The sequence below is a fragment of the Numenius arquata genome, chromosome 2 (genome assembly GCF_964106895.1).
Source record: "Numenius arquata chromosome 2, bNumArq3.hap1.1, whole genome shotgun sequence".
Classification (NCBI taxonomy): Eukaryota; Metazoa; Chordata; class Aves; order Charadriiformes; family Scolopacidae; genus Numenius; species Numenius arquata.
Genome location: NC_133577.1, coordinates 34,510,245 through 34,537,819, shown reverse-complemented (window position 1 = coordinate 34,537,819; position 27,575 = coordinate 34,510,245). Strand labels below are relative to the sequence as shown.

At 37.3% G+C, this 27,575-nt stretch overlaps 1 protein-coding gene across 1 annotated transcript in view; it reads left to right on the top strand.

Moving 5' to 3' along the window:
* KIF6 (kinesin family member 6) overlaps positions 1–27,575 on the top strand; it is a 174,103-nt gene that overhangs the window by 140,138 nt on the left and 6,390 nt on the right. Inside the window, exons 16-19 of the mRNA XM_074161912.1 lie at positions 1,590–1,640; positions 17,302–17,386; positions 18,397–18,532; positions 20,132–20,220. Of these exons, the coding sequence (XP_074018013.1) occupies positions 1,590–1,640; positions 17,302–17,386; positions 18,397–18,532; positions 20,132–20,220 (361 nt within the window). The remainder of the gene's footprint in view (positions 1–1,589; positions 1,641–17,301; positions 17,387–18,396; positions 18,533–20,131; positions 20,221–27,575) is intronic.

The window sequence follows — 27,575 nt, the reverse complement described above, 5'->3', positions numbered from 1 at the left end:
TAAAAATTACTAATTTTTGTCTGTAGTTACAGAAATCAGGAGCTTACTTATCTGAATGGGTTTTTTGGTTGTGTTAGTACAGCTGAGAGGGAGGATTTGTTTGGTATAGCTGAGGTAGATGAAGTTAGTTCTTTCAGTTAGCCTGTTTCTTAGTAGCTAAAGGCTTTTCTTAATTTTACAGATAACTTTAAGTACAGAAGAATTCATTGTTTTAAATAGAAATAATTGAAAAGAATAAAACTTTCTCTGCAGAAAAATACGAATCTGCAATATCTGCAATAATCCAATTTATGGATGAGGAGTAGGTAGGGTTTTTTGGTTTTGTTTGGTTTGTTTTCTAAAAACATTGAAAGCAACATAACTTGGCTGTTATATTGCAATGTATTGCATATAATACCTGTTCTACAATGTACCATGGTTTGGGCTGGGTTTTGGCTGGTTTTGGCTGCTAAATACTTTTAAATTATTCTCATAATTCCCAAAGAAGTTTAATTTTTCATGGTTCTTTGGTGCTTATAGAACAGTCTAGTTCTCATTATCTGTGAATTTAAATGATTGTTCACATTCTCCACTTAAGTATTTGGCAGTTTTTAATGACTTAATTTGCTCTGATTAGCTTAGTCTATAAGGCTTTGCTTGTAAGCAAAAGGATTTTTTTAATTCAGAATGCATGCTGATATAATATATATAATCACAGGTCTGGGGAAAAAAAGTAAATCCATCATGGATTTTTTTTTCTTTCCCTGGTATCCAGATGTATGTCTTAGTAAAGATTACAAACATGTCTCTGCTTAGAAATTGTTTTGATTTGAAAACTTGAAAGACATAATCCCATCCTCCCTCAGAACACATATACTGCTGAAATTGCACATTTAGGGTTATGTTTTTCCTTTATTGGTTCCATTAATATCTGTGAATAATGGCTTCCCATGTGGTAATTTAATTATTGTTTGAAATAATTGGTGAACTGGAACAGTGTCATAGATCAAGGGGGAGATTAATAAAAGGGTAAAGGTGAATTATATGGAGCATGAGAGCCTAACTAGGAATAATGAGATAATGAAATTAAAGAAAAATTTTGATCAAAGACCAACAGCATCTACACAGCAAATTCTGTTGAGTAGTAGAACTTGCAGAAGCTCTAGCACACGGGATATTTAAAATTAAGCTGGATGAACAAGAACAAATGGATGGTAGGGAACCAGTTCTTCACTGGCAAAGAGGTGGACTGGATGAGCTAATATCTCATTTCCACTGCTAGCACCTATGAGTCTGAACAAATACCTAGAACTCTGTATGTCTTCTAGCCTCACTTGGACTTCTTTTGTATCTAGCAGCAGGAGACCATTATCCTGTGAAAGTTCTTGACAGTAAATAGCTTCATTTTCTGTTAAATCTGAGGATATGTAGACCCAAATATGCCTACTTGTTTACTTGCGGTAGCAAGAAGGAGAGAGCTTAGAAAACTACTTGTCCTGTGGATCACAAAAAATCCCCTTAAATTGGCCAGGAGCACAGGGGTTTTCAAATGGTGGCATTGATTTTTGGCATTTTGAATTCTATCTATTCACATTTTGTGTCTTTTGCAGACCATCTGAAAGGAGAAATAACCCAGAGGCACATTCAGAGGGCGGCTCTAGGTAAGAGTAAAAAATTTCAGATACAATAGGATACAACAGGGACAACAAGCTCTCTCCCAGGGCTGAATCTGCTTGTGGGTCAGGTTGTATTTTCTATGACAGTTTTTGGCACAATGTTTCTACAGTAGTCCATACCATAAAGAACAAGGACTCTGTGAACTTTGACAGAGATTTGGCTAAAAAGGTATCTGATTTTATGCGTGGTGAGAAATGTAATGCAAAAGTTTTGTAGGTTTGGGGGTTTGGTATTGGCTTGCTTTCTTTTCAAGGTGACCAAAACAAGAACAGAGACATCTAAGCTCTCCTCATTTTTAGGTGGTTTTTTTTTTGCTTTCTGATGACTCTAATTTGAATTCCCATTAACAGAGATTGATTTGTCCTGAGACTGGTTTTCTTCCCATGTTGTGACAATCTGTCTAACAACCGTTTTAATTTTCCTCCTTCCAAGAGGGACTGAAGGTCATTTCTTTCGCATCTAGTTATAGAAGTTGAGAAGTTATTTCTTGCAGTTTCTGTTGACACAGCTGTGAAGCTGAAAGTGTCTATGTAAGTTGTTCAAATAAGTGTAAAGCCATCCAAATTTAGTTTAAGATGCTTTAAGCTGACTGCACCGACTCTGTACTGAAACAGCCTACAAATGTTCATATGAGAATCCCACTTTGAGGACAGTAAACTTCAGCTAAAATGTGACGGGAAACTGCTGGGGCAGTAACACTTTAAGCCCCCCTAGACTTAGGTCTACAAAAGAATCCCCAAGGTCCTTTCATGGACCTTCTTCACATAAAAGGTGGAGCTAACTCAGACCAGATTGCAGTTGATGGTTTTATTTCTGTGTATACATAACACAGTGAACAATATTTGTCGCTTAATAAGAGACATAAAATTTGGGGGCTTTCCTTTCTCCCCAAAGGAAAATAAGTTACTGCAGAATAGTGAACAAGATTCCACTTTCTCTATCTAATTTAGCCATGCATCTCAAGCTCCATTGATGATGTTATTATTTTTTACTTTATTTATTTATTGTTATATAAATAATTATTTATTATTTTTATTATAATATTTATTATATTATTTATTATTATTTATAATAATTATTGGTGTATAAATAATTGTTTATTACTTTATCCTTTTTTACTTTTTTTTAAATCAGCATTGAAAATTAATGCTGTCCATGTCAATAAAGCCCAAGAGTCAAACTCAGTTTATTTTGATCAGTATGAGAAGGGGAAGTGAAGGAGGTGCTGATCTCTTCTCCCTGGTATCCAGGGACAGGATGCACGGGAATGGTTCAAAGCTGCATCAGGGGACGTTCAGACTTGATACTAGGAAATGTTTCTTTACCAAGAAGGTGGTCAAACACTTGGTCAAACACTGGAACAGGCTTCCTAGAGAGGTGGTCAATGCCATTTAAGAAGCATTTGGACAATGCTCTTAATAACATGCATTAATTTTTTCAGCCAAGAAGTGGTCAGGCAGTTGGACTAGATGATCATTGTAGGTCCCATCCAACTGAATTGTTCTGTTCTGTGCTATTCTATTCTATTCTATTCTATTCTATTCTATTCTATTCTATTCTATTCTATTCTATTCTGTTTTATTCTGTTCTGTTCTATTCTAGTATCTGAAGTTAAATCTAAAGGTGATATCTTCAGTATAACATGAATTCTTTCTTTAATTCACTTCAGGTTTTAATACTATTTACTAATTTTGTGCTGCTTTAAGTAGTTATATCAAGATGAAGCACATCAATGCTGTTTATGAGAATTCTTTATTCAGTGTTTCAAAAAAAGTGTTGATGTATTCTGACTTTGTGTTTCAATCTGCATGATAACATCTGGTTTTGTATACTGATTTCTTACTAAATAGAAAATTGTGGTGTAAATGCTGTTTTCAATAACTAAGCTGCTTTTCATAAAATAGGTAAGCAAAATTTTTTCATGTCCTTAGGAAATGACATAGTAGTGACTTTACCAGTTATACGTTCACATTGTAAATATCCTATTAGTATTCCACAACATAACAGGCAGCCCATGTGTTTTTGGCTTTTGTTTTGAGCATTGCTATCTGCTTATCATCACGAAGTCTGGACCGCACAAAGTATTTTCCAGACTTTTTTTTCCCCTTCATATTCTTTTAAATACTCTGGATATTTTGACTTAATATTTATTCTGTGAGTTAGGGAGTATTATTTGCTTGTCTGCCTTTTTGGATGAATGTTCTTCCAAGGAGTAACAGGTGTCAAGTCTCCCAGGACCTTCTTGATGACCAAAATGTCATCAAGATATTTTTAAGTGAAAACTGCATGGCAAAAAGTCTAATTAAGAGTCTGTTGAAATCCCAACATGAAATAAAACACACCATTGTTTCAATTAGAAACCAAGTTAACATCTTCCAGCTGCCTTTTTTTTTTCTTAACTTAAAGCATTTTATGGTTAAAACTTTTTAAGAAGCTATTCTAGTTGGATTTTAAACAGTGTAGATCTGTTTCCCTTATGGCTATGCTTAAGATGTGGATTTCTTCTTGAAGGAAAACTCCACTACTTAGCCCATTGTTCTTAGTGATCTCTTTTAAAACACCATATGCTGGAAGTTAACAATGGACACAAATAGATGGGAGGTTTCTTTGGAGGCAAGGGAGTGCTCCATGTTTTTCAGCGTTTCATGGGTTTCAGTACATAACCAAAAACATCAAATACTTTGTATAAGATTGCAAGGATTTGCTCTCAGTGTGACTTTCATCTTTATTAATTGTAAGAATACCTTATTATGCAAATAACTTCTTTTATTCGGTAAGATCTTTCAGAATAATGTCCTTAACTGCATTTTTAGGCAGTATTTAAAATTCCTTTTGCATGCTTAACTGTCTTTTTGGGGCAGTATTTAAAATGAAATAGTGTGCACACTATTGAAGTACTGACAGATCAAAAACATTGGGTCACCAGCATGCCTCTGGGCGGAAAAGATGGAAGAAAAGAGTGGAAACAAAAGCTTTCACTGGTGGTTGCAATGTTGTAGAAGGAAAACACATATTTTATGATTTTTATGATTCCAATGAAGCATTGTCTTAAGATGCTTTCAACTAGCATTTCAGTAAAATACAGGACCTGATTCTTCATTATCTCATTCCAATTTTGCATTGATAGAACATGATTACAAACAATCAGGCTAATATAATATTCACCAGCACTGAGTGCAGACTGAATCCTAAGCTGGACCTGCCTGATGACATAGGAAATCCTATGACATATTGTAATGGGAAGATACTTCTATGAGGATGCCGTCATGCTAGCAGAAGCATGTGTTCTACAATAACTTTCCATAACAGAAGCAACTGAACTGAGGCTAGCACAGTTTTGCCTGTTCAACTACATCTCAAGTAGAGGGCTCTGTTGGGTCAGCTCTGGAACCTTGAACATACTCCTGCCTGATTTGCTCGTATCAGCAGAAATGTTTAATAAATCTACAAGTCCCCCAGGCTGTGCAGTCAGCTTCAAGCAGATCCTCACAAAGCTTCATGCACAGAAGGGTCATTCATTTTGTGCAGTATGTAACGTGCTTTCTAAATTCACGTGAACAGTAGAGTCTGAGGGCAGCAATGCAGCATCTTCAGCACAGCATGCCTGTCGTTATTGATAATTGCAGCTACTTTATCAGTTTAGTTGAAATGCAGTTTTACAGCTTTCCATTTCAAATACTTTTTTTTATTATTCTTGTTCTCCATGAGCCTCACTTGTCTTTTTATGTAAGTTTTGAAATCTGGGATAGTAGCAACCTATCAGTTCTTTTGGGATTCTCCTGAAAACATTAAGAGATGGCAAAACATTTCTGCTTCTGCAGAGGTTTGTTGGGACCAAATTAATCTCTCTCTTTCTGTCCAACTCCATTGTATCTGTAAAGCTATTTGAAAAGAAAAAAACAGTACAATCTAACGCGGGTAAAGATGGCAAATATGGGTCTTTGTAACGAATCTGCATCTTTTGTAAGGATTTCACCATTAAGGCCCGGTTTTATCAACATTTTATTAAAAAAATTACTTGTTTTCCCAGATTTTGTAACATGGCTTTAAGAAATAAGATTTTATATTTCTGTTGTTATTCAAAGAACTGTTCGCAAGTTCTTTTTTGAGCAAACTTCCTGTGAAGAAGCCCATTCCTCATGAAAAATAAGATGACTAGAAATAACGGATATATTTGAATCCCCCAAAATGCATACAAGCATTTGACTTAGAGTGGCAAATGCTGGAATGTAAGGATTTTGGCATCTGTTATTTTTATATTTGGATTTGTAACACACATTTGTTTTAAGTAAAAATAGGGAGCTTTCTCTTTATCTTTGTTCTCTCTATAGCTTTGTCTACATCATCTTTTCCTACATTTTCAAAGTTATATACCTGGTCTAAATATATTAGTATCAGTTTATGCCTTTGTTCCTGCCCTGCTAAAGTGTTTCATTCTGCTTCCTCATCTTTCCTTGATTAGAAGTGAAAGAACAGCATGATCAGTACCAGAATAAAACAGGGACAGACAGTGCTGTATAATGCGTCAGGGTACTACTGCAGGAATAATCCAACCAGTGTTAGGAAAGAATTTCAAAGAAACTATTCCTCCAATGCACTAGTTTGTGCTGCTCTGAGAAGCTACCACTACTGTATATCCCATACCTGATGGGATGCAAATATGTTGTCTGACGCATTTCTACGTATCTGGAGAGATACGTAGAGATAGAATTGGGAACTGCTGCTCTCACTTGTCCAGAGTGAGATACCATACAATCACAGAATGGTTTGCTTTGGAAGGGACCTTTAAAGATTATACAGTCCAACCCCTCTGCCATGAGTAGGGACATCTTGCACTAGTTCATCTTGCTGAAAGCCCCGTCCAACCTGACCTTGAATACTTTGAATATAGCCCATGCTCTATAGCCTCTAGAAAGGCTGGGCCTCCATGTTTTTTATCTGGTGAGGATATAAGGTATGTTTAGGAAGTGTATGGTAGTTTTCTCTACAACCATAGCAGCATCGTACAGACATATATAACATTGACTAGGCTAATAATTAATAAATGTCTTGAACTCATCTGCTGTGATCTGTGTGAATGGAAAGCACATAGCACTTCCAAACTGCTGGTTTGCATCAGAGTTAATCTCTTATTTAAATAAATCCATATTTAAATAAAATGAGCACAGTTTATTTCACTGCTTTACGTCTTGTAACCGAGATGCCTTTTAGCTTTCTACATATGAAGCCGGAGAGTCTTGATCTCTACTAATGCCATGAAATGACGACACACAAGTGTTTTCAATCACAAAATGACAGAAGCTGAGGAAAGTGGCAGCCTGTGTTTTCCCACACAAATCCAATGCCGTCCATGGAGAATAATAGATGGCCTCTTTTGAGACTCTCATTCTGGGTGCTGAAAAATGATAGATATCTTATGTATGGGCTGGATAAAGCACTTTAGAGAAATAATCTGTTTGAAATCCAGAATTTTAAGATTTTTCTTTTTTTACAAGAGATAAAGCAACATGTCCACAGTGCTGCTAGGCATCCAAAGATGCTTCCTCTAAAACTGTGTATGTGGGTTGATGTATTTCCAGTCTGTAAAATGTGTACTTCTAGCAAAAAAAAAAAAAAAAAAAAGGAGCAGTGTAGTCACTTTGCAATGCCCTCAGAATAAGGCAATAAGGGAAAGAGTTCTCTTAGAAAATAACAATTTTGATATGCACGATGTTTCTGTGTGTTATGTTCTTCTATATATTTGTGCTTGAAATCTCAAGCAACAGCACTGTTTTACTTTTTACAAAGTTTGCTATTCTTGTGCCTGCAGGCACTGATTTTATTCCTAGGGTGACCTCTAGTGGTATCAAGGTCACTCTTTTTAGTGATGGGTGTTATTTCTTCACTTTTTATTTCAAAGAAAAAAAATCAGAAATGTTTTGCATTAAGGTTTAGTTTTTGGAATTCTGAGACTGACAAAAAGCTGGTAAGATTGTGCTTGTTAAACAGGATGATGATTTTTCACTATTGCTAAGACAAAGATATCAGTAGCAAAACTGGCTGAAAATTCAGAAAACAGTACCTCTTTGCCTTTTTAAAAATAGGAGTTTTACTCTGACAAAGATAAAGTTAGTTTTGAATTTTCTTTGTGCAATTAATGTAACATATGAAGTGCTTTTAGAAATATTTACCAAATCAGTTTTAAACAAATGCTTGAAATACTGGTGGACGATCCATTTTGAAGACATATATAAGTACTTACATAGGATATTATAAGTAGATTAGAGGATCTTTATAGCTTCTTTTTACTGCACTGTATTTAAGTCATTGTAGTTATTCCAGATTTGTCTTGGAGGAAAAAAGCACAGACTTTAGCCTGTGGTAACTGTGAAGTTACACGCCCTAACAGACTTACGCCCTTGGTTTCACATGCTATTTTGTGCTTTAGGTCACCAGAGTGTATGTTAACCATGAGCTCTTGAAAAGCTTCTGTATTTTTATGTGTACCAAGTTCTTCTGTAAAGACGATCACAGTCAGGAAAAAGAACCACGGATTCGAAGCAGCAGCTGGACAAGCAGCAGCGATACCCTGGTGACAGTACTTGATGTTTCTTCTTAGGTAGTATGTTTTGGGGTTTTCCCAGTGTTAAGTAGGAATGAAGTTTAAAACCGTAGGAGTATATTCTGATAAGAAGACATTTCTTAAACCTGTTCCTTCAGGCCTCAAGCCTACACAGACCTTTCTTTCCGTAAGTTTCTCCTCGGTGTCTCCAGGACGTTTTGTAGTTTTATTTGTTGCTGTGTTTTTTCTGTTACTCTTTTTAGCAGGTTTTGACATGTGCAATGCTAAATTCTAGAGGCAGCCATGAGTTTTCCCTTGCATTGTGTCTTCAAGAAGGAGAATACTGCATCTTTACTGGAAATCTTTACAAAAATGTTATCCTGAACTGTCAGAGAAAATTCTGAGATTACTCGTGGGCTCCTATTAAGCTTCCTATGTGATCCACTCAACTCCAGCTTATCAGATGTCAAAAAAGAGCAAAGACATCTTTGGATCAAGTGATAGTTTTATTAGGAGTCATGAACTTGTAGCACAGCTATCCAGTTCTCAGTTTTATTGACAATGACTTCAGGATTTCACTGCTGTCGGAACAGCTTGCAGTCTCTGTAAGCTTTCTTGCAATAAGTATTTCTTCTGAAGTACTGAAAAATTCAGTGAGAATTGCATTATTATTTAGAGACTCTTTCTGGTGACTAGCAAGTAAGCAAGATGGAATCTGGAGATGAAGCTCTCAGTTCTCTAATTTGTACTAAAATTAAGATATTAGGAAAAAGATGTTAAGAGAATAGTTACACATTGAAAGAGGTCCTCAGAGAAGTTTGAAGGATCTCTGTCCTTGGAGTTTTCCACAACATGTCAGGACAACCTAGTCTGATTCATTTCACCCAACTTTGAGCAGTAGGTTGGACCACGCAGCCTTCCAAGATCCCTTCCAACCAGAACGATCCTGTAATTCTAAGACAGCAGTTGAGGTGGAGTGAGCAAAACATAAATTTGGGTTTATGCACGCAGTCTACTGATTCTAGGGCTCAGCTTGTTTGTTTTTGCTTTAGTGTATCTCAGAGTAGCCTCTCTCTATTAGCTCTAAAAAGCTGGTAGGATAACTAAGAGTAACTTACAGTTTAAGATCCTGAAAACTTCTTTCTTCTTGGCCATGTCCAGTGGGTGTGTTGGGTAGTTTGACTAGTTCTCTGTCAGTCAAGGTTTCCTCTGTGAGTGCTCTTTGTAACAAACAGAAGTTCTGTAATCTAATGAACTGTAAACAACAAATGGAGCTCTTTCACATCTGTATTTGCTTTATTTTTTCAAGGTAAAGGTCAGACCTAGAATAGCAATTTCCATCTGATCCTGTAAAGCACAGGACAAGGAGTAAATGAGAAATAGCATGGCTAATGTGATATCCAGTATTTCAGAACAAGCAAAAAATCTGGTGAAAAACTTCTTCCATCTTACATTTTGCTGAAATGGCTAAAAGAATTAATTCACTGCTTCTTTGCTGAAAAATTTTTGCATGTGTAAGATCAAAGCAAATAAAGACTTGGAACAAGTAGTTACTAATAATATCCCACAAATGTGCAGAGGTTGGATATACTTCTCCAGATAAGAATCTTGTGGATAAGTTGTAATTGTTTCTGGATATGTCAGTATTCTGTCTTACCTGTATACAGCACAGTGTAATTCAGCTGGCAACTACCAGAACATTGAGCTTAATGTCCTTTCCTTCATAGGTCATAGGAAAGAGCTGTCTGAGCTATGAGAAATGCCTAAATACCTGTATATTTCTTGCACCTTCTTGAGCTGGTAGCACACCACAGACAGCCTAGCTGTTCTGCACCTGCAGCCAATGGGTATGCGCATGGGAGGACCAGCAAAAGTTTGGCACTCAGTGTGGGTTATGAGAGTGGCTAGCAGGGACAGAGCATCCTAAAACCATAATCTGGTCCCCATAACTGCCTAGGTTGTATATGGCCTTGATCTAGCGCATGTGCCAGAACACTGAACAACAACAAAATGAATCTTCTTAAAGAATAATGTTCCTGCTGACATGAAATCCTATGGTTGTGGCTTCAGAAATGTTCTGTAAAACTCGTACATCATACCAATGTTTAGAATAGCATTCAGGAAACTCTTTTAAGGGCTAATGAAGTAACCAGGTGGGAGAGTGGAAACAAAACTTCTGTGTTACTTTGGTCTTTATTGTACACTTAACTGATGTGAGGTCTTAGCACATATTCTCTGCTATTTGCACAGAAAAAAAAATCACGTCTGTGGTAGAGGTGCTTCAGGCCCAACACCTTTTTGTCTTATTTGGGGCAAGGGTTAGACTACACACTATATGGTGCAACCCCATGCTCATAATATATTGATTTCACCAACAATGATGATAATATTCTTTTCTGTTTTCCATCTCCTCTACTTCTCTTTTGCAGATGAAATATCTTTTACTAATACCTTGTAGCAGAAAGATCAAACTTTTTCAGGCTGATAGTACCATATACCTTTTTTTGGTTAGAATTCACCTCTTGAATCAAGGTCAAAACCTTTTTTATTGTCTAACTGGAAGTGACACGTAAGTTGCATGACTCATGTATACCTATACATAGCTGAAACAGAAGCAGTTAAGTATAAAACGTGTGCTTGTTTTTCCGTAATGTTCTTTCAAATGGCATTGATATACATTCTGTGTACAGTCCAAAATAAATGTTTTTGTGCATTGTAAGGAGTGTTAGTACTGACAACCGCAGCCAGAGTTCCACACAGAATGCAGGTAAAACATTCATTTTGAGAAAACATTAGACCTATTGAATTCATCCCACAGTTGCTGCGTGCACTGCATTCCTAAATGTGACCTGCAAGCAGAAGATTTACTGTGCATGCCTATGTATATTGCTCATGCACAGTAAGGCTGGCACTTCTCAGAACTGAGAACTCTACATCTGCTTATCTGACGATCCCCAGCAAGAAATGTGGATGCACTAAGCTTCAGTATCTCTTCTGTGCTGTATGACACTCAGTGTGACTGCACCTTCAGCACCCTTAAGTATTTCTTATTGTCAGTAAAGTTGTGCTATGTTATTCTCAGTCAAGTTCTTACCTTGAGAGTTCTTATTTTAGATTTACAAAAGTTATGTTCTTATTGCAACTGCAGTCTGCACATTGGTGGCAGTGTATTCCTAATGTCTGAGTTTCATGATAAGCAAACAACTTCAGAAGTATTTTCCATCCTTTCCTTTCAAGAACAGCATGAGAAAACTTAGCAGAAAGACTTTTTTTTTTCCATGAAAGCTCTTGGATATTGTAGAAATGAATGATAATGAAGCCTCAAAACTTATGGATGACAAACCACGCCCCTGCTTAGGAGGCAGAGAAAGATCATTCAAATATCAGGCATGGTTTTATCTAATATTATGAACAAGATAAATTATGCAACAATAATATCATGTAATCAAATAGTAAAATGCATTTATTAAGTGTAGGCAAGAATCTGAGTTAGTAGGGGTTTCCTGACTAAGACCCTGCTATGTTACCAGTCCACTAGATCAACTGGTGTGTATGGAATATATTAAACTTGAAGCTGCCTTTTTAATTTTTATTTTTTTTTTCAGTATATTTTACTTGTATATTTGGAAACTAGCAGAGAACTTCTGGCCGCAATGGTTTCAGAAACTTTTATGGCTTGAGTGCAGCTGACATGAAGGCAACGCCTTCTGTTTTATATGCCATGTATTTTCAGGAGCAAATATATAGATGACTAGTTTCAAAGAAGAAACTTGAGGGAATTGAAGTGTGAGTCTGTATTTAGCCAAAACAGCTCACAGAGACTGGAAAAAACAGCTCCACTTTCCAGGTGTGCATTGGAAGTCAGTTAGTTTGAGCCAATGTTTAGCCAGTAAATCAATAAACAATACAATGATACAAAGAAAAGCAGTGTACCGATGGACCCTTTTACTAAATTCATTGATTAAAATAAAAATAAAAATCAACAAAATACACATGCCCTTAATACCCCACACATGCACAAATTTGTAAAGTGCTGAAAATAGGACAGTTTGTTTCAATGTATGCTCATGACCAACTGGCTGAAATGTTTAAAAATCTATTGCATTAGGATAAGCGGTAAATTTCTCTAAAACCTGCAATGTAAACCATTCCAGACATTAGGGTATTTTCATCTTCTCCTGAGTTTCATTGTGCATACCCATCTTTGCTTTCGTATAAGGTTCACACATGGTGTCCGGTGACAAACAGAGGTTGACATGGCCCAGGGGAGGAATAAGAAAGAAGAAGGGGAGAATTACTTGTAAGCTTATCCTGAATAACAACGGATGGGTAGTTCTTTTTAAAAAAACCAAATGACAGCATATGCTCCAGTTTGAAAGCACTAAAGCCTGACTTTGCCAAAAGCTGCAAAGCTGATAAATAAAGCAGTAAAAATATGAACTGGATACTGAAGTCAATTCTAAATGTGGTTACTTCAAGTGACTATAAATTTAAGCAGATAAACACAAGACTATCCAGTGAAAAAATGAAAGTCTTTGACTGCAAAAGTACAGCTGGAGGGCAGGGCACAATGTTATTTGAGGCACAAGACAATAAATCCCTAGGAGTTTGACTTCTAGGATACACTCAGGTCGAGAAATATATAAACGCCCCAGAGAGTATAAAGTTCAGGGTCACAGAGAGTTTCTTGCAAAATTTTCTGACTGTAGACAAGAATCTGTCAGAGTATTTCAAGTTGTTGCCAGCTTGCAGTAAACTATGATGATAACACTTGGTATCTCATGCTACATATCGAGTTTTTCATCCATGCTTGCCATGTTGCTTTGAAATAGTGATCCAGTTAGCAGGTGCTATCATTTCTTTCTGGTACTGTGTGATTTGGTGATTTGGAATGTGTTGTAAAATTTACTACATCCTGTGCTACAAAATTGGCCCTTTCATTAAAATAAAATCATTATCTCTTAAAATCTTCTTTATGAAAAAACCCATAACCCACAAACCTTTATGGTATGAACTAAGTGTCAACTTCTGCAGAGTTCACCTTCCTCTCTAAGCAGGCAGCTGGTATCAATTGTATCCTGTGCCTCACTTCACCCATTGAGTTGTATCTGAAGATGAAACGAAAACAGCCTGAAGATAAAAGTTGCTAGCTGTTTCACTACTCAATATAGCACTGTCAAAATCTCTTCTTTACATGGTGTGACTCAGTACTTTTAACAAAATACTTCAGAACATAGGATTCATAAGTTTTGCCTCTCAGCTGTGTGTGCGGTTACGCTAATGTAAAGGAACTAATACTCTTTATGAGTACATTGCTGACTTCTGCTAAAATAACTCTGTTGTATAGAATTGGATGGAGTTATGCCAACAGAAACCCCTAGTATACACAGAGGCAATGTTTTCCTAAACGTACACATCATACCTCCCCTGCATCCCTGAAACCTGGGTCTGCGTTATCCAGGATCAAATTGCAGCAACTGCATTTGTTTCCCAGGAGAAGTCACGGGGGCACTAAAAGTGCATGTGATATTGCACATCAGCTGAGTGGCTCATCTCAGCTGATGCACTAAAAGCATAGAGCTAAGCTGTACAATCAAGTTTCATATGACAAACTGTCAATCAATGAATTCGAAGTCAACCCTGAACGAACAAAGCAGATATGACTTTGTGTTCTTTTGTGCAGTTGCAGAAATTATATCTGATAGTTAATATTTCAGCAGTAGCACCTCTGCAGTTTTGTAAATTTTTAATGTATATGGGCAAAAAGTTGGTTATCGTAAATTTTCAGGTTTTCATAATTTACATGTACTTTGTATATATGTGGTTAATACAAACAAAATTATTTGATGTTTTAATAAACATTTTCTGATTCTGCATAGGCAGGCAGATATATACAATAAAAAGAAACTCTTCAGAGTAATAAAAACCTGTAGCAGAAAGAAAGTATTTCTTCTTAGGTATCTATCTTAAATTTATGATTAAATATTATGCTTTCTATGTTTTACTGGCTATCCACTCAGTTGGCCCTGTCATGTTATTTTAAAATAACTGAACCTGCATACTGAAGAATGCTAACATTAGACATGAGATACAATGAGCCAGTAACCTCTGCCTTAGCTTCCTAGCTTCAGCTGTAGCTGAAATTGCCTGGACTGGTGGAAGGAGAGGGGTGGGAGGCAGCAGGAGGCCAGGGGCAGAAAGAGGCCACTGCAGGGATTCAGGAAAGGTAAAAGGGAGAGGGGAGAAAAGAAGTAGCAGGGAATGAGGAGAAGGCAGAAGCAGCAGCAAACAAAAGGGTTGAAATACACCTCACCAGACCACAGATCTCTTTTGCTTGGAACAGCCATGTGTTCGTCTGTATATATTACAGTAGGCAGATTCATAAATGTCTAGTCTTTAGAGCAGAATGCTATTCAGCTCACAAGCATATTGTTGCAATGAGCAGGCATGACAAAAAGCTGAAATGGAGACCGCAACAGCATGGGAAAAGACACCAGAGAAGTTACAAAGCAGTGCCCAGGAAGGCATGTCCTGGACTTGACTTACCACTGGACTTCACCTGACACTGTGATGAGGTCTCTTCTGCTTTTGTGACTGGAACACAGTGATGGATGTCTAAGTTTTAGCCATTTGCTTGATGAAATATCTAATGCTATTTTTGCTGCTGGGGCCCCATCAGCTTGCAGTGTACTCATCTCTTTCCATTCTGTACATATACAAAACTTTGTGCTGCTCACCTTGCCCACAGCTGTGCTTCTTGCTTTTATCACCAGCATATTGCTAGAGATAATGGGCGCAGCTGTATTCAGGGTTGAGTATGCTGGGGCCTTTGTGTGATAAGAGGTGCTCGTCTCATGTAAGAGGTTTTACTATTATTTCTGAAGGTAACTTGCAACTAAATGATCCCTTCTACAGCTTGTAAGCAGCAGCAGAAAAACATTTTTCTTGATAGTTTTATATACGAGACAAAATTTGTCTCATATATATGTGCCTAAGTTTGGCTGCCCTTTCAGAGCTAGTGAAAAAATATTTTTCCAGGTACTGGATGTCCAAATAAATCAGGGAAGGAAAGCTGCAATGTTATGGCCTTGCATTGCTCTGTAATGAGTAGCAGAATTTGGTGATGCTTTCCTGTAAGGAAGTCTTCACTTCAGAAACAGCATTAACATTTCAAGATGTTAATCTGTCTTCCACTCTGTGTTATTTCCCTTCATTATAAGAGGGTAGAGCCACTACCTCCTCAACTCAGACACTGTAACATGTTGTGCAAATAGGCCAAATGTGCTTCAGTGTGCTCAGGAGAGTCCCCTTTAACCACTGCTGAAGACGGCTCAAGCTACGTCTGGCTGCCTTTCCATGGAAACGTATTAAGGATGCTCACATGGTCTGTGAGCATGGCTCACCTGGGAGGCAGTAACTCCCTAAATCATTTCAGTTTGTTCCACAAGAGCACGTTTCTCTCAAGCCTTGATGCTGTGTATTCATGAAGGTCAGAACAAGCGGGAAGCCTCAGAGGCTCTGCAGTAAGTGGACTAGGTCCCTCCCAACCTAGACAATTCTATGATTCTAAGTGTCTCCCCACAATTTCCCTGTGTAGCTCCGTGCTTTCCCACATTATGCCTTCTCCTGAGGATGAAATCTGACAAACCAGAAAATCCTGATCCCCTGTAATCATTGAAAGGTTTACTGCTCTCCTTAAAGGTTCTGGCATGATTATGATGGCCTTCTTGTTATCCATTGTGTTCTGGTATAACTTGTATAATGCCACTGTTGTAGCATGTCCTCTGCTGTGATGTTTGCACCTCCTGGTTTGCGCATTCACTTTAACATTCCAAGCAGTTTATTTTTTAATCTTTTGAGGGTACCCTCTCCATGACAAATGTCTTCACCCTGTCCTTCTTTTGTAATCTGCACATCCAGCAAAGCCTTTTGGTGTATGAACTGAGAATTGAGCATGGGCTTTGTCCACCTTGGCCGTCTGTATTAACATGCTTGACCTAAGTACTCTAAATGAAATAAAATGCTTTTCAGCTTCATCTATATTAAGCTACAGGGTGCTACAACAAAAGATTAATGGTTTCAGCTGGCGCTCTGACAAGCAGAGATGGGTCATTACTGCCCTCTTATACCAGACAGAATTCCTCTCCTTGAAGAGAGGGTGCACTCCCCAGGCCTCGTGACAGGTTGATGTAGAATTTATTTTCTTGGCAGAAATAATAGTCGGGATGGAAACTTGCACGTATTGTACAGCAAATCTTTGTTTCTTTCATTTTTCGTCAGTTAAAAAGGTTAAACGCGTTTTCTTGGGAAGCTTAAACTATTCTCATTCATCCTAGAAATAGAAACTGTTGTAACACTAGTAGGTAATTTTACATTTCCTTTCACTGTGGAACATATAACCCATGATGGAAAGACTGTTTTGCCGTCTCTCAGAATAAGCATATTGTGTATTGCACGCTAACTAGCTCTGTTATAGCATAGGGAAATCCTAAGCTGCTTTCTTAGGTTAACTTAGGCTACTTTTAAGGTATTTCCTCAGTTCTCCTTTACCTTGGAAAATTTCTCACCTAGTTTCATGACATTTTCCTTATTTATACTAATTGTCTGAATTTAATGCTTACCAAATTAATTTCTCCTTCAGGATTTGGCTTCCACTCTTCTTTCTGGTACTCTATTTACAGGCATCAGCACAGATAATGTTGTATCTTCTTTTCGCACCAACATTGCTGTTCTGGTCTTGTCTTTGTAGCCAAAACTGTCAGGTTGAATGCATTTAGTAGGGTTTTATGCCAAAGATGGACTTTTAAAATAGGCTGGCAAACTCACTTTTATTCATATCTAAAGTGAATATTCCAGTCTTTACTGGGGGGGAAAAAAAAAAAAAAGGAAAAGAAAAGCAACTTAATTCAAACCACTAGTTTTCAAGCGTCTCATACTAAGTAAGGCCTAAATAAGGAATTTGACGAAACGTTTCTGGAGGAGAAAAATGGTTAATGGCCCCCATTTCATTACCTACCTCTTAAAAAATAGTTTTTATTCTAATTAAAAGTTGCTTCTTGATACATCATATGGTCATTTCTTACATCTGATCACTTGTCTTATAGGTGTTTCCAGTCCTTCTGAAGAGCTAAATACGCTTGATCCAGTAGAAGAGAAACTTCGAAAGCAAATTGAAGAAGAAAAAAAGAGGTATTACTTCTGCCTCAAACTTCTGCCATCCTTCAGAAGATAAATTGTACTATAATATATTCCAGTTACAATTCTGCACACACAGCTACCCTCAGGGTTTTCTCTGACATTTTCAAAATGTCAGCTTTGTGGTTCCCTAATAGTTTTTAAATTTGTGTATATGCTGTTGTTTTGTCTGTAAGAGGCCACAGTACCTGAGTGGGGAAAATTTATGCTTCAGCTGATGGCTAAAAATAAATAAAAATAGCTTAATCCTCCCTGAGGATTAGTGTTAAAAACTTTTTGTTTGAATTCAAATGTATTGTGAACCTTTTTGGTTGATTCAGAAATATCCTGCTTTCCTTGACCTAAGGAAAACCTTTAGGCTATATAGCATTGACTAAGAGTAAATAATATGCAGAATACAGATTGCTTAACCATTCCTTGCTCTAATGTCACTGTAGCCAGGAGGATGAAAGAAAATAGATGCAAGGATATCAGTTCTAAGTAATTTGCTAGCATTTATGTTATATGCAATCTGTGAGGAAACTTCTGACTCTCATTCTACTGGTAAATCTCCAACTATATGTTAGCCAGGAGGCCTCATTAATGGGGCTTCCATCTGAAATGAATTCCATCCAGCTGAATCAGTCTCAGCTCTTACCTGAATCCAGGCTCTGGCAACCAGTTGTTTATTAATGGTAACATGCTGAGAAATCAAAAGAAATAATTGACATATTTGATTGAACCTGTATTTTAATTGTTAAGCAATAGTGATGCCACTTGAATTTCACTAACTTATTTAGTGAAATAAAAAGCTTTGTGGGATAAGTTTCTTGTACTTTCTGCCCAGTGAAGCTTTTATAAAATGTGAGATGTCTCTTCCTGCGACCACTTCGTCTGTGTCTCCTGCATCTCTGATTATTATACAGTCTTTTGTAGTTTAAATCTGTAAGCGTTCTAGGTAGGATAAAGCTTTGTTCAGATGTGTGTTGGAAGATCTGTAATACACTTTCTTCTTCTCATATTAGTTATAAAACAATGTTCAATCGCTTGAAAGGGCTGAAGGTAGAGATTGAGCACCTGCAGCTTCTTATGGAAAAAGTCAAAATGAAGCTGCGAAAAGACTTTGAAGTCTGGTGGTCTGAAGAGGCAATAAATCTACAGGTATGAAATAACTTTGTATTTCTTCCATTTTCACATAGATGTAACATCTTCAGTCATTTCTTAGAGAAGTAGTTAACTGACTAGATAGAAAGGAATACGAAGGATGGGATTTTGGGCCCTATTCGCCTGTGCTTGTGCCAATAGAAATCAGACAAAGCTAATGTGAATTATGCTTGTATGAAGCTAACATAAATGAAGCAAAACCCTTGCTTTCTGCTCTATTTTCTGTTTTGACATTTCCGTAAACAACTTGATTGAAAGCCAAGAAAATGCCAAAAACTCTGAAGGAACATAAAACAGAGGAGATTGGGAAAAAATAATCTTTTTTACTGCTAGCAAAACTATGATTTCATCAGGTTGATGACGTGTGTATTAGAAGATGGCAGTCATAGCTGTAATGTGGACAAATCCCAGCAAATATAATTGTTTTTTATCTTCCTTTCTTTGCAAAGACTCCAGTAACCTTTCAGTTTATGTAAGCTCCCAGAGGGTCAGCATCTCTCAGCACAGAGCATATGTCCCCTCACTCTCTAGCTGAGGCCCACCACTGCCATCATTGCCTGTTCAAGTACCCAGCAGAAACAGAGTGCTGTAATTTAATGACTTGTGTAAAAACAAACTAAAGAAATGCCATTTTAAACAATGTATTAGAAGTTCATAACACAGTCAGTCTGAAAGCTACAGTTTCACAAACACAAGAGACAGTACAAAAGGGTCCAGAGGGGGATCAACTGAAACAAAAATATAGCTTTCTTATGCTCCCCTTTTGACACTTTTTTAATGTCTTCCAAGTAGTGACATGGCATCTCAAAGCAAAGCACTGCCATGAAATGCATATCAGCCTAATGAAAAAGAGTGCTAAGTGCAGTCCATCCCATGTCATTCATTATTAACTGGAAGAGAAGATTTACTACTTGGGGAAAAGTTGTTATAAACAAAGAATTGTTTAGCCAGTATTTTGTTTAATTCTCATGAGTAAAAATTTAAACTGTATTTTTAAGAAAACAGCCTAAAGTAGATACAGACCTTAACACAAGGAACTTAGTTTTCCATAATGTGCCACCTACCTAGCTTAATTTCAAGTTATCATTGCAAAATACTTTTCAGGTTAAAATCCCTAACCATATTAGTGGCAAAGAGGATAATGTTTTAGCCACCTTCCTGTCTAAATATTTGGGCTTTTCAAAGCACTGCAAGTAATATTCTTGAATCCACTGGAGCACATTTTTCTCTATCACTTAACATGAGAGGTCCAGGATTCAGTCTCTCATGATTCATCAGCAGAAGATTAGAAAACTGGAAAAAATAATTGGGGTTGATTTCTTGGATCTTGACCTATCTATACATCTGAGCTCCCTAAGAAACTCAAATCGGCAAGCACATGCTGTTACATATTAAAAACCTGTAACTTGAGCTTAAAAATACTTGAACCTATCCTAAACACTTTTCTCTTTGTTCAGAAGTGTTTGTCCAAGTGAAGAAAATACTGTGTGATTCAGACTCAGTGTTTTCTGAATGAGTCATTGCCTACCTTGGTATTGCTGAGACCTGTAGGCCAACATAATCCTACATAATTTTTTTTTTTCAATCTAAACCCAGCAGGAAAAGCCAGAGATGGTTAGCTCACCAAATACCGCAACTGTTTATCCCCAGTTTATCAAATCCTCGCAACATCTATCAACTAACAGGTAAATTGGTAATTTTTTTCTCCCTTCCTACTTGTAAGAAAATGCTGTTTTAGTAGGAGTGCAGTTCACCAGAATGCTTTTGCAAATATCCCACTCAAACACTGCATTTCTAGTTGCAAGAGAAATGACTGTGTAGAAAAAGAATTTTTATCATTTGGTTATTTTGCAATCATATTGAAGGCAGCTTATTGTAATTCAGTTTTTTTGACTTGTTTGTCTTGGGACCCTGGAAACTTGTCACTAGGGACCCCATGACAAAAATCTAAGAAAAGCAAACTTATTATGAGTCAATTTTGCTATGTGAGGAGACTATATCTCCTTTGGAATGTATTCAGGGGACTGCAAACCAAAAAAAAAAATTAAAGAAGTATTTAATATATAGCCTAGATAGATTTGCTGTTTTAAAATGTCCTGGTTCTACATTTATGCAGCAAACCATTCCACAATGATATTGTGTTTGATACTGTAAAACATTGGTGCATCCTCTATAGCAGAAAAACGTAGTCATCTTGGTTGTTTCATCATCAGTCACTTCTGATTTCAAAACCTCTAATTTAAATTTGTAGTAATAGATCTTTCATAGCCTTCAAGCAAAGTAGAGTGCAGGAAAACATACCTGAATGTGCAGGTTTCCATATTCATTGACAATAAATGGAAGTGTTCTCTCTCCTTCCCTTTTCCTCTCTCCCTCCCCACCTCTCTCTTGCTCTCTTTTTCTCCTTCTCTCTCCCCCTCGTTCTCATTATACCATTACTCTCTGATGGGTGGCTTTACCTACGATTTTATAACAATACTCTGCATAAATGATGTTTCCTGCTTTGCAGCAAACATAATATATCCTACATACCATTAAATAATGTGTCGTGGTTTCGGCCGAATTTACCAAAACCGGACCGACAGATGGCCCTTCCCACCCTCTTCTCCCCCCCCAAAAAAGAGGAGAGAGGAGGAGAAAGAGATAAGGAGATTCAGAAGTTTAGAATGAACTAAACTACTTTAATGAAGAATTAATATTAAAATAAAAATAAAGAAGAAAATAATGAAATAGATAGAATATATACAAAACCCTATCAAGCTCCCAGGATGACAGTCACATCACCGGCAGGCACTGGGGAAGTCCCAGACTGGACTCAGTGACGAATGGTAACTGGATTCCAGCTCTGCAGTCAGGAACACCTGGATCGGGATCAAAGGCAGATGAACAGACAGAGTCCTCTCTGGACGTCGGCCATCGCAGGAAGGGGGCTGACCCTTTGATCCCTCAGCTTTTATACTGAGCATGGGGCAGATGGGATGGAATACCCCAGTTGGTCAGGTTTGGGTCACCTGTCCTGTCCACTCCTCCCCCCCGATGTGACCCCTCTACGTTTTTTCCGTTTCCGACCCTCTAATGGGGCAAATAACGAAATTGGCTGACCTTGGTTGTTATGGCAATAAGTATAAGCAAGGGCCTCCCTGCATACCGTTCCTTGGCATGGAGCACAAACATTGGGCTTATCATTCTGAGAACGAGCAGTTTTCTCCACAATATGCCGTTAATTTCAGAGAGTTAGAGGAGGCCTAGCTAGGACGTAAAGTTACAGAACAGAAAATTGGTTCGGTTTTACTTCAAACCGGGACATAATGAATACTGGATTTTCTTAAAATTGTAAAATAGATTCTAATTTTTATTGTAAACTTTGGTGTATCTATAGTAAATGCTCCATAATCAGTACAGAGAATGAATTTCATAATCCTCTAAAGTTGTCTAAGAAGGCATTTTAGGATGTCTCAAACTGATGAAAACTGACTCATCTTCTCTGCTTCAATTCTTATTCTGTGTTCTCTCAAGACTTAAGTACTATTTGCCTTGCAAATGGCTGGCAGGTTTATGGCCTAATTTGAGCTTTTCATTTCCGGTTTTAGGCTGAAGGTTACTTGTCCCACAGAAAAGCTGATGGAACAGAATGTGAGAGCATTTTTGGTCTACCTTAGCACAAAGTCAGCCAAATTAGCTCAAGTAATCCATGACTGTTGCTCTCTTTAACTTTGAACTAAGGACCTCTTGCACAACCTCGCTGCCCCATTGGTCTTGGGAGCAACAATTTCCAGTTGGTGTGCTCATGCATTGCTCAGGAGAGTGATATCTTTTGCAGTCTAAGCTAGAATTAAACAGAACGTATGATAATGCCCAGGCACTTCGCAATGCAATGGGAGACTGGTCTCCAGAAGTGGTAATTTATCTTTCCCCCACCCCAGCTCAAAAGCATAATTGCATAAGTGTTTTCTTTATAATTTTGTTTTAAACTTTTCTTTCAAACATCTTTTCCATTTCTGTTTATTGCTGGAGGACAAGTCTCAGAAAAGTGTGTTTGTCTAGAATTTTGAATAGAACAGGGGAAGGTGCCTAGTTGCTTTCAGCTCCCATGCTTACTTCAGAGTCCTGTACTGCTCCACGTGGTCTCTTGTGAAAAATCACATGTGCTTTATAATGAACAGTTTCTCTGTGTCTAAGAGAAAGATGAACAGTTCTGAGTCTAATGAACAGTTTCTCTCTAGACAAGTTGACTGAGATTGTCTGGATGATCCTTGCGTACATATTGCAGACCCAGAACATTCATCTTCTTGAATTTAAATTGTAGAAGGAATCAGGATGAATATAGATTTTTTGTCCCATCTCTGTCAATTTTCTTGCAATGATCTTTTGAAGTTAACTACTATTCCCTCCTTACAGTTCCATAAAGCTCATCTTATTTTGTGTTAGCCTGTTTAAACATATTTTGCACAGGTACATTTCCAGTGTGATATATATGGAAGCAGAAACACTATTTCTGCTTTTGTGAGGTGGGAGTTGCAGACTTAACATCCCACTGTGCATGAAAATTTACTTTTCCTCCTACTTGAGGCAATAACATTTCAGAGTAAAAGTTTCCAATTTCACAGGCTTTAAAGGTATAAAAAAGTAGAATATTTATTTCCCAGGGATTTCTTTGACCCCAGTTGACACAGGAACTTTACTTACCAGTTCCCATGATTGTGTAGGATGAGTCCAAGCTGCAATTGCTCCTCTCGGTTACATAGTCTCAAGACACAAATGGCTCTTTGTTTCTAACTTACCTAGAAATCAACAATCTCTTTCTCTGCAATGGTATTGCTATCTTCACCCAGCAGAATAACTGGTCACAAAAGCAGAAACTGACATGAATTATACTTGATATAATGTGGTGTAAATAAAACCTATTTCCAAGATGGTGTTCAGTTCACAGGTGTGTTCAATAGATGTAAGACCTAAAGTTTAGTGGGCTGCATGTCAGAAATCTAAGACTGCTGTTGACAGAGTAAGTATGCAGTAAAACCATTCAAACTCCTGAGCGTGAATGGATATAACTACAATCTTCAGGATTAGAAGTAATAAATTATCTATCTCTGCATATAAAGGATACAGGTATATTCCATAATCTTTCTTGAGTTTTATTTATGTGTTTGAACAAAATCTTTTGATCACCTTCTAGTGCACGATTCATGTGGATTGTTATTGTTGGACACACCTTAGTCATGTTACCAGAGAAAATTAAGCTTTGGGAAGGGAATGTGATAGCCTCAAATTGTATTTTACATTAAATCAATTTATAACTGAAATAACAGAGAAGGGAAGCTGATAATCCTTTTGAGGCTTAAGAAGGATACACACATATAAAAGGCACTTGATTCATGGCCAAACGTCTCTCTTTCAATTGAAAAAAAAAAAAAAGGCTGAATTGTTAAATGTTGAAATGAGTCTGTGTTAATAAAAGAGTTGAACAGTGAACATTTCTGCCTTAGTCAGTATGATTTGAAAGTTTGATCCTACTCCCACTAGAGTAAGAAGGAATACATTTATTTTAGTGACCACAGAGCTGAAGTGGGGAAAAGGGTGACATCAGGGTTATCAGTGGGTTTGGCATGAGAAAAAGCATGTTGGCATAGGAAAGGGTATTTGTTGAACAGGTTCAAAACATTACCAAATCTGATATACTTAAAATAGCTGAAACCAGTAGTTTGTATATTGTAGAGGCCTACAGACTTGTGCTTATTAACCTGTTAAGTAGATTCAGAAGGTTTTCAGACTATATTTATCTTTGCTTGTGTCTTTCATATGAAGGTTGCAGAAATAGTAAATCTCATCTGATCTGAACATAGTACCTAAAATGAAGAACAACTGTACAAAGTGGAGAAAGAATGACCCATCTCTATATTTCAGACAGAAAAGGGTCTAATCAGCAATCCCAGAGTCACATTACAAAGAGAAAGGAGGAGGAACTTAAAATAATCATCAAGAAGTTATTTTAGTCAAAAGGAATACTGAATAAAATCCCTCAAACTTGAAAGAGAATACCCTACCTGCCCATATTGTCCCTACTATAAAGCTGTGGTGCTAACTGCAACTCCTACTCTATGTATGTTTATGTCTCTTAATGGGTTCCTGTCAAGACTGCAAAAAGTCTTAAAATGCATGTTAGGCTCAGCACTCCATGCCTGCTCCACTTCAGAATTCAAGCACAGTGTTTTGTTCATCCTCATAGAGTCTTCTCCTGCATTGGCTTTAATTTAAGAAATTTATCGGGTCCTTGTCTGTTCAAGTTACTTCTCTCACTGAATATTTAATTTCAATAGTGTTGAGCTGTTCTTGTATTCCACTTGAATGAAGCAAATGTTGGATAGTTACTCAAATCTTCTGAAAAATTTTGTATTTTTTTCTTTCTCTCAGAAGGAATGCATTCCTTTTTAATTCAGTCAGATCTTTCTTAACCTCACTCGTTCCCTTTTACTGAATCTCGTTTGTCCTGTTCCAGTAAGCCCCACAATATCTACAATCTCAGACTCCTTGACTCTCCAGCTTCTTCTTCAAAATCTTTCTGATACTTCAGATTCCCTTGGAAATATTTTCAGATAACTCTTCATGTTCTCCGATGACTTGGAGCATCAGATTTTTTAACATTTATTGTCCTGGATTGCAAAGTTTACTCCCTATATTAATGCTATATGAAACAAGGGAAATGTTTATATATTTTGCAGCATTTTTTGTCGTAATAATTTTTCTTTCCTGCCGATTTTCCTCAGTGTTACGTGATGATAAAATATAATCTGGGAATAACATCAATGACTAATGTCATTTCGAAGGTTTTCACATTCTGTTGGTAACAATTTAACTTGAGCAATCTATCTATGAATTTGCAAGTTAGGCCAAATTTCATTTTGTAACCAAATACTAAAATGCTCAGATATTTACCAGCTTGAATCTTGCCTACCTTTACACAGAACATCTGTTCCCCACACGTCCAAGGCCCAGATGACTGTAGAACTGCAGCTGAGGGTTTTTTAACATTACAATTTTATACCTTCTGTTTTAATCTACCTGATTTTCGACTTTTTTTCAGCTGGTGAATCAACCATTCATACCATGACATCCATCATCTCTCTGGCTCCTCTATCCTATGTGCTTGATGGAGCTGATCAGTCCATCAAGTCAGTTGTCTCTGGCCCTTGAGCTCCTGCAGCAAGGGAGACACTGCCACAATATCTTGTACATCTCTGTAGCTGCTGCCCTGTGCCTGACTGAGGCATATACCCCCAGTAGATGATCCCTCAAAAAAAGCAAGTTTTCCACTCAGTGAAACTTCAGGTACTAGGTTAAAAAAGAACTGAGACATATGGAGTTGACAGACTGTCTTTAATCTCCAGAAAAAGTAGGAATTTTACTGAAGCCATCAGGAAACAGTGCTTAGAGACTTCTTAAATTCAACTCAAGGAAAAATCAGATTCAGAATGAAAATGGGAATTATACATTCTCAAAAGAACCTGAATAATGTTAGAACATAGGAGCCAGGCAAAGAGACAGGACTTCTGTACCTTGTATGTCCATCCAAATCCAAAACTGTGATCCAGGAGTGCCTGTTTACACATTACAGAAATGTTGGTTTGAAGGCACCTTTAGAGATCTCTAGACCAACTTCTTTCTTATATGACTGATCACTAACTCAGTTCAAATACTGACTTTGTTGAGCATCCTGAGATGTCCAGTCCTTCAGGCTTAACACACGGAGAAGGGGAACATTACCCCAACCCTGTACTGTCATAATGAATTTCCATTAAATTTAGAGCAGTGCTAGCAAATTTTTTTATCTTTTCTCATCACTGGAACAACATCTAACACTCAGATGAAGGAGGAGAGTCCTGGCTTCTGAGAACAGGCTAGGAGCAAGTTGCATCTGAGTGTACAAACCACTGCACAGCAAAATTAGACCCTTTCACCCCATTATGATTCAATATCAGTATCTTGCAATGCCATAGAAGCATTATCAGAGCTACAGTGTGAAAGACACAAGTTATCCCCATACGGGTCATCCCTCTGGCCTAAGGATTAGAGAAATCTCTGGGATATGTAAAACATGGATTTGAATTCTGCCAAACTGAGGGACTCATTTGTTAGATTAGTACTGTAATTGTTAACCTCTTACATGGAAGCAGCATTTTGAGTCATTATGGAAAATAGTTATAAGCTTCCTTATAAATTTCTTTAACTTGCAGGAGAAGAGTTTGCATACCACAGACAAAAATGTCTTGCTGTAACTCCACAGGCAGAGACTGGGAATTTAAGGTCCATCTCTGAGCACATGTTAATTTCCTGATTAATATTAATTTCCTGATTCTGGGCATCACCTTACCCAGTCTAAGGGCTTTTTTTAGTATCACATTCTTCACTTGCCTGGTTCACCCAGAGCACTCTAAGGCAAGTTTTGACTTATTATCCTGGGTCTAGGAATGTACTTGAAAGTCAGATCCTTAGAGGTCAAACCCTACCACACCCGTAGTGTCTAGGTTTTTTTTAACTGATCTGGATCTAAGACCCCTTTAGAATGGGGATTTAAAAATTTTGGAGAATAATTGTTGTTTAAATTCAATGGAAAAAAATTAGTTCAAACATATAAACTACTGCAGCTTAAAAATAAATTACTTCAGCTAGCTCACAATATTTATAAAATCATACATTCTGTTCATGGTAAATAGAAAACAAAGCAGCTTATTTCGGTGAAAATAAAACAATGAAAAAGGATCGCATTGAGTTACATTACCTTACATTTGTTGCAGGCTAAGAACATCCGTGGATGGTTGCTATGGTTCAGTTGATGTGTAGTGATTTATTAAACCGTGGTTATATGACTTGGATGCCTAGGTATCTCAGGGCACAGACACAGAGTCCTTTTAGAAAATTGAATTTAAGAGTGAAATCACTTAGTTTTTAAGAACTGCCAAATCAATGGAAAAAATGTTCAGGAAATCCTAGAGCAGAACTATGAAGTGAAGTTCCCAGATATTGTTAAACCACAGTAGGTAAT